Here is a 6,780-nt window from a genome sequence, read left to right as displayed (position 1 = left end):
CCCCCCCACAAGTGCTATTTGAGGGCACAGCCTGACTTGTAATTCCTACAGCCAGCCCCATTTTGTGTCCCCGATTCCCACAGCCGCTCCGGTGAGCCCCGTCCTCCCTGCAGCCCCTTTATCTGTGTCAAAATCATCTTCTAGCCTACCCTTGCAGGGTTTGTGTTTTTTTTTTTTTCCTGCTAAACCCTGTTGAGCTGGCAACCTTCAAGGCTGCGTAAATATTACAGTCCTTTCCAAAAAGGCTCAATAAAAGGCAAGTGGGGTTTAAAGGACTTGGGAAACCATCACCGGATCAAATAATGCCTGTTTCTGAGGCCAAAACCGGTACAGCCTCAATCCCCTCCACCTACCATTGACCTCCCGACCTAAATCGTCCTTTTTTTATTGTGCTAAATACAGACAACCTTTGGACTGGGTGTCAAGGCAGGCTGCGCCCATGGAAATCTCACTTTTCTACCTCTGTTTTTCATAGAAACAGCGCCGAGGCAGCTGGCGCAAGCGGGGAAACCCACTTTTACACAAAATAAGTCTTTATTGAGGATCCTGCTGAGGACTTTGGCAACCTCACGCTCCCCCCTCGCAGCGAGGGAGCCGGGCAAGAGGCTCTCTGCCTGTGGCAACACCGCTGCGAGCTCGAGGAAAGCCCAGGATTTGGCGGAGAAGCTGGGATTTCCCCCGGGAAGCGCTGGTCTTTGCCTGTCCCTTGTATTTTTGGCACCTGGACACGGTTCTGCCACGCGCCGCGGGGTCCAGCACCGTTTCACCTTGCCCCATCGGTCCTCCCATCCTGCTCTCTGGTCCCTTCTGCGGCCAAGAACTGGAGGATGAGTCCTGCTACGACCCAACGCCGTCTATCACCCGGCCTCGGGGCGCACCCGGATCCCCCCCATATTCAGCCGAGGCTGCGCTGAGAGGTGGGGTCTTCTCGGCTTCACCACCGCTCACCAGGGTGTCCCCAAGCCCCGGCACCTCCAGGGGCTCCACGGCCAACGCTCCGGGTGCCTCCGGGTGCTCCAGCCCTGCCCGCATCCCTGCGCTGAAGTTGGGCGGTGGGGATGGCGCCGTCTGCCGCTGACCCCCCTCGGCTTGGGGGGGTCCGCCGGGCACTTCGGGGTGACTTTTGCTTTTGTGGGCAGTGACGTTGTCTTTCTTCTCGAACTTCTTGCCGCAGATGTCGCAGGAGAACTGGTAGAAGGAGTCGGCGTCGTGTTTCTTCATGTGCCAGTTCAGGGAGGCTTTCTGGCGGCAGGTGAAGCCGCAGATCTCGCACCTGGGAGAAAACAGGACAGGATTCAACGTAAAAGAATTTAAAAAAAAAAAAGGTATTACAAAGGATTAAGCATGAGGGAGAACGGGCCCCGCCTCATCTTGATGCTGCAATTTTACATGGCTTAGCAAAGCCACCGCCCTGCACCGCTGCCTTAGCTCTGCGCGGCTTCAGCACACCCTCCAGGCAAGGAAATGCATCGCTCTCGTTAAATCCCAGCTCATTAAGCTTCTCCAAATCAAGCCCATGCCCTGAAGCTGCTGGATCAGAGCGCAGCCAGCCCCGGTGGGGGCAGAAACCTTTAGGCAAAGCAAAAACAACAGCAAGTCCTCTGGCTACCCACAGCGAGAAACTTCGCTCTCCCACCCATGCACCGAGAAGCTAAATTTGGGTTGAAAAGCAACAGGGAGAAACCCTGCTGCCAACCGGAGGGTCAGCGGTCGCGTTGGTGGGACTGGTACTTACTGCAGGGGTTTCTCCCCTGTGTGGATGCGCCTGTGGATGATCAAGTTGCTGCTGGTACGAAAGGAACGGGCGCAGAACTCGCAGATATAGTCCCGCTTGTCTGTGGGGCAGAAGAAAAAAGGATTAGGGGCTGATGCAGCCTAGAAGAGCACTCGGGGCTTTCAGGACGTATTTTAGGAGGCAGGATGCTTTCCCAGCACGGAGATGATAAATTGACGGTAGATCTTGGGAGCGGAAAGCAAACGGGTGCGGTAACATCTACCAGGGATGCGAATGTGAATGGTGAGGATGTGGGTACGATCAGCTGGAGCCCAGTAGAGGTGGGACCAGCGCAGGAAAGGAGGTATAGGGAGGTATATATCCGTGTAGGGTACGCGTGCCGAGGTGGCCAACTCACCGCTGTGCAGTTTCTCGTGCTCCTTGAGGTGCTTCTTGAAGTTGAAGGACTTGCCGCAGCTGGGCTCCGAGCAAGTGAAGGTCTTCTGGTGGACGTGCTGGTACTTCTTGTGGTGCTGCCGTTTTGGGGAGAAAAAGAGGGAGTAAGAAGAGGAGGAGGTCAGCGCTGAGACGCTGCACTTGGAGGGAACCCAAGGGCATCTTCCAGCGACAACCTCCCACCCCGTTTCACTCCCTGAAGCGCGTGGTGGGACTTCAAACGACCTCAGGCACTCCGAGCTGCTGCTGGGCCAACAAATCCCATATCATCCAGCTTCGGAAAGCCATGGGCAATTCAGGTTGCCCAATTCCAGCTCTAGGACAACAGCCAAGATACCCAAAACGGAGCTTGGACAAGCAAAACCCGACCCAACGGGTGGGTCACTCTTCTGGTGGCTCCAGAAGAGCCTGGGAGTGGGAGGGATGCTCGCGCCCAGCTCGGCTGCACCTCCCGGGCCATGAGAGATGAATTTAAGCGCAACGGTTGCCCCCAACCCTCACGTTCAGGTACTGGCGGTTGGAGAAGATCTTGCCGCAGCCTTCGAAGTCGCACAGGAGGATCTCGCGCTTTGCCGCCTTCCTGCAGGAAGAGAGGGTGGAAAAACCATCGTCGGTGAGGAAGAGCAGGGAGGAGAGCCGAAAAAGCTGTGGCTTTTGGATTTGGCACCCCGCTAGGTCCTCCTCACCCATCTGCCCTCTTAGCCAGCCGTCAAAAGCTTAATTTAAGCAAATAAAGCCCTTCAGAACGCTCCTATCGGAGCAAGTGTTGCTCGCCGAGGGCGTCCCACCACGGAAGGGCTGAGCGTCACCTTCTCGTTTTCCCGAGGGGCTGGGAATCGGCGCGGCAGCTTCCCCTTCCCCACCGGCCCCAGGTACCTGATCCTCTTCGGGCCGATCTGGGCCACGTCCTCGTCGCACGGCTGCGCTCGCCTCTTGCAGCTGCAATGGGAGAGAAGGGTCTCGAGTGAGGCTTTTGTCCCCTCTCTTTGTCCCCAAGCACAAAGCCGAGAAGCTGTGGTCCTCCAACCTTGCAGCTGATGAGTTTCCAAGCAAACCCTACGTTAAAAGCATCCTCTGGGTGACCATTTCTCTTATTTCTTCCATTTTGGGAATTCACGCCAATATTTCTCCCCATCGGAGCAGGAAATGATGTTGTTAACAAATGCACAGACATTATAAATAGGAGTATATTCTTTATTACTCATTACAAAAGATCTTTCACATGGTTTTGGATATGTCCCAGGATATTTAAGATTGCTGTCAACCTCATGCCAGCCTCGTTTGATCTATAATTTATCCGCAGCTCCGTGGAAACAGCAGCTATTTTGGACTGACATCCTGAAATTAAAGAAAGGTATGTTAAAAAAAACCAGGCATCCTTTTGTGGGGAGGAGAAATAAAGAGATCGTTAATAGACGACGATGCCAAACCACATCCTCAGCACAGAATAAAAATAGGGGCTGGGCATCTTTGTCCACAATCTCCTAAAAATGTTTTCTTAGCTCACGGTGGCATTACCTTTGGGAAGCGAGAAGAGGATGAACACACCGAAGTCTGGAGGCTCTCACTTTTGCTGATAAAATAGTCTTTTATTTCCATTCTTCCGGTTGCTGCAACAAAAGAGGGGAAAAAAAATTAATCAAACGCTTGTAAATATGATCTCTGTAACTAAGCTCAGCCTTAAAAAGGGCAGCACCGACTTAAAGTTTAGGCAGGGCTTTGGAGAGGGGGCTAAAAGCTCCAAGATCGCACTGGTTGCCCAGGAAAGTCAACGGCCGCTTTCATTAGCCACTTCTGCAAATCTCCAGTGGTCCTTAGGTGCATCTTTTGGAGGTCCGAACACCGGGATTTTGAACGGAAAGCATGCAGGACCCAAAAAAATGCCAGAGGGATGTGAAAAACCCCTCTTGGAATTCCCTTTTGGCCTTAACGAGGACTACCTAGAGCTAACCCAAACCTTTCCACCCTCGAATTTAAGAGCCTGGTGTCCCCCGGTGCTACGTGACCAGCGGTGGGCAGGGAGAGGAGAAAAGCAAACGCCAGATTTACCGTCATGTTTTCCTTCGCTGGGTCTCCAGGAGGACGTTCGCTCTTCCAGCGAGGCGATTTCAGAGCTGCAAGGAGACGGGAAGGGTGTTAAGCACCGAAAAGATGCAGCGATACTGTTTCAAAGTGAAAAGCAAATTAATAAAAGCCTTAACGGAGCAGCAGGATACTTACGCGGTGAGTTTTGGGGCGTGTGTTTTGCTGCCGGTCCCGTCTTTCGTAGGAAACACGAAGGCAAGATGCGTTACAAGGCGGTGTTACGTGGTCGCTCTGGCTAACTCCAACGAAAAAGGGGGTTTTAACGCCCTCGTCGTATTAAAAGCGTAAGAAAATCCAGCAAGGTGCCATCTCCTTGTGCGTCAGACCCAAGAGGCAGCGCATGGACCATCCTTTTGTGACCAACCTCTATTTAATAGTCTTGCATAAAGACGCAGCGAATAATTGAGTGATGATTTGAGCTTATTTAGAACAGGAAAGTGAGTTTAGAGCCCACGTGGCTGGGAAGGAGAGATTAAAACCTAACCCTCAGCCTCAAACAGGCGGTGGCAAAGACCGCTTGCAAATTAAATCATCGTGGTCGTTATCAAGCTGTCCCTTGACCAACGCTTGAGGTGCCGTTGCTACTCGTGTCTCCCCATGGGCTTGAGCTGCTGGGCAATATAGCTGGGCCATATAGAGCTGCTCTGGCTGCTGGAGAAGCCCTGTATCTATAGGTGGAGACAGCAGTCTGTGCTTATGCAGGGGGTGGAGGGGTGGGACGTATGGATTTTTTGCTGCTGCAACCTCCAGGCTGCTCAGAGGCTTCAACGCCCACCACGGTGGTGGTTTAAGGGGTCTTTGTCCCCCTCCAGCAGCCACCTCTGCCCCAGCAGCACGTCCTTGCTCCCCAGGACCGGCTCCACGAGAGACACGGTGGACGAAATGAAGACTCGTTAAGCCCCCCTCGTAGCGAGATCGACGTGCCAGACCCTCCCCTTTGCAAGCTCCAACACCCAACGAGGCCAAGCAACGCAGCGCTGCCCTGCGGACGACGGATTAAACCCCCTTGGGGACACGCGGCTCTCACCCTGCCCGGAGCTCAGGGTTTGAGTATCATTTATTGTTGGGTTGGATGGTTTCCATCTGGTTTCTCAGCACGGAAAGCGGCATCATCTCCAACAAGCCCCAAAACGCTGGTTCAGTGGCCACGGAGAGACGGATGCTCCAAGACAGGCACCCCGATGCCCGTCCCCAGCGTCACCACATTGATGCCGGCCGTCACAACTCACCTGACTCGTCCAACCTTCTCCTCCGATGGGCTGGAGCTGGTCAGGCTCGGCTCATTCAGGGGTTGCTCCTCCTTTACGGGTTTCTTCCGAGCTTTGGTCTGGCTTTGTCGTCGCTGCAGCTCAGAGTCACTGGGGGAGAAGACAGACGGGGGATAGGCAAGATGGTTTAGATGGTTGGATGTGGTAGGACGTGGTTGGACATTGGTTGGACGTGGTCGGACATTGGTTGGACCCTCACCCAGGCAGAGATACAGTGAAAAAAGGTGCCTCCCCAAAAGTCTGTGCCCTTTTGAGCTCAGAAACAACTTATTTAGGATATAAGGACATTATTCCCATCTCCTCCCATCTCTGCTAGGGTCAGCTGTAGCAAGACAAGAGGGTGGCAGAGATGTAAGGTCTGAAACCCTCCCAGTGTGATACCCGTCTGGACTGGGACAGCGTGACTGGGAACCTGTGGACTGGCTCTCATGTGGTCCCAGTCCATGGGCTCCTTCCCAGCGGCTCTAAGCGATCCTCACCTGTCCAGAGATGGGTGGTAGTTCTCATCGCGCAGATCATCGGTGTAGGTGAGGTCATCGTCCTCGGCAAAGTCCTCATCTTCCTCTTCCTCCTCTTCTTCTTGGGGCTCAGCCCCCCGCTCCGCTTTAGGAATGCAACGATCAAAGTCAGCTCTGCCGCAACGGGTTTTATCATGGAAGGTCTTCGTTAAAACGTTGGCTGCCCGTTGGAGAACTCAAGGGATGAGATGGATGGGTCCAAACTTGACCTTCAGCTCCGGAGAGCCCAGTTATACACTGAGAGAAGACTCATGCATGCCACCACTCACCTCCCGTGATCTTTTGCCATGGTCCCCTTCTCCATCGGCACTTGGGGAGCTGCAAGGAGATGACAGGAGCTGCAGTAAGTTGAAGCGGGGCTGGTTGAGCCGGGATGTTGGGAGAGACAGAGGAGGGAGGAGGAGGATGGGGAATGGATCCGGCAGCAGGGTTGGGAAGCCTGCAGGTGTTGGAAAGGTCCTGCATGGTGCCATCCCGCTGACCAGGAGAAATGAGGGCCAAGTTACTCCAAAATATTCTACTGGAAGAAGCTCAACCTCTTCTCAAGTACCTACTACAGGAAAAAAAGATGATTTTTCTCCCCGGTTTTCAGTCTGGATAAACGACAAGAGCTGTGGCTCTTGGAAACTGCTGAGAGCTGCATCTGTGTGGGCTCAGCAAGGTCTTCTGCTAACGCCTGTAATGAACCTGGGGTCTCCCAGCTCGGCTTTTCCAGGAGAAGGACAGGATGGAGAAGGTA

At 53.8% G+C, this 6,780-nt stretch overlaps 1 protein-coding gene across 1 annotated transcript in view; it reads right to left on the bottom strand.

Moving 5' to 3' along the window:
• Positions 1-837: 837 nt before the first annotated feature.
• The window catches only part of LOC104081812 (zinc finger protein 692-like), a 6,217-nt gene continuing 274 nt past the window's right edge, over positions 838-6,780 (bottom strand). Inside the window, exons 2-9 of the mRNA XM_009584683.1 lie at positions 6,311-6,359; positions 6,003-6,126; positions 5,485-5,613; positions 3,047-3,109; positions 2,672-2,750; positions 2,133-2,247; positions 1,736-1,835; positions 838-1,273 (exon numbers count right to left, since the gene is read on the bottom strand). Of these exons, the coding sequence (XP_009582978.1) occupies positions 838-1,273; positions 1,736-1,835; positions 2,133-2,247; positions 2,672-2,750; positions 3,047-3,109; positions 5,485-5,613; positions 6,003-6,126; positions 6,311-6,359 (1,095 nt within the window). The remainder of the gene's footprint in view (positions 1,274-1,735; positions 1,836-2,132; positions 2,248-2,671; positions 2,751-3,046; positions 3,110-5,484; positions 5,614-6,002; positions 6,127-6,310; positions 6,360-6,780) is intronic.

Source organism: Fulmarus glacialis, unplaced genomic scaffold, assembly GCF_000690835.1.
Source record: "Fulmarus glacialis isolate BGI_N327 unplaced genomic scaffold, ASM69083v1 scaffold25439, whole genome shotgun sequence".
Taxonomy (NCBI): domain Eukaryota; kingdom Metazoa; phylum Chordata; class Aves; order Procellariiformes; family Procellariidae; genus Fulmarus; species Fulmarus glacialis.
Note: the sequence above shows the minus strand (reverse complement) of the source record. Positions and strands in the feature narration are given on the sequence as shown.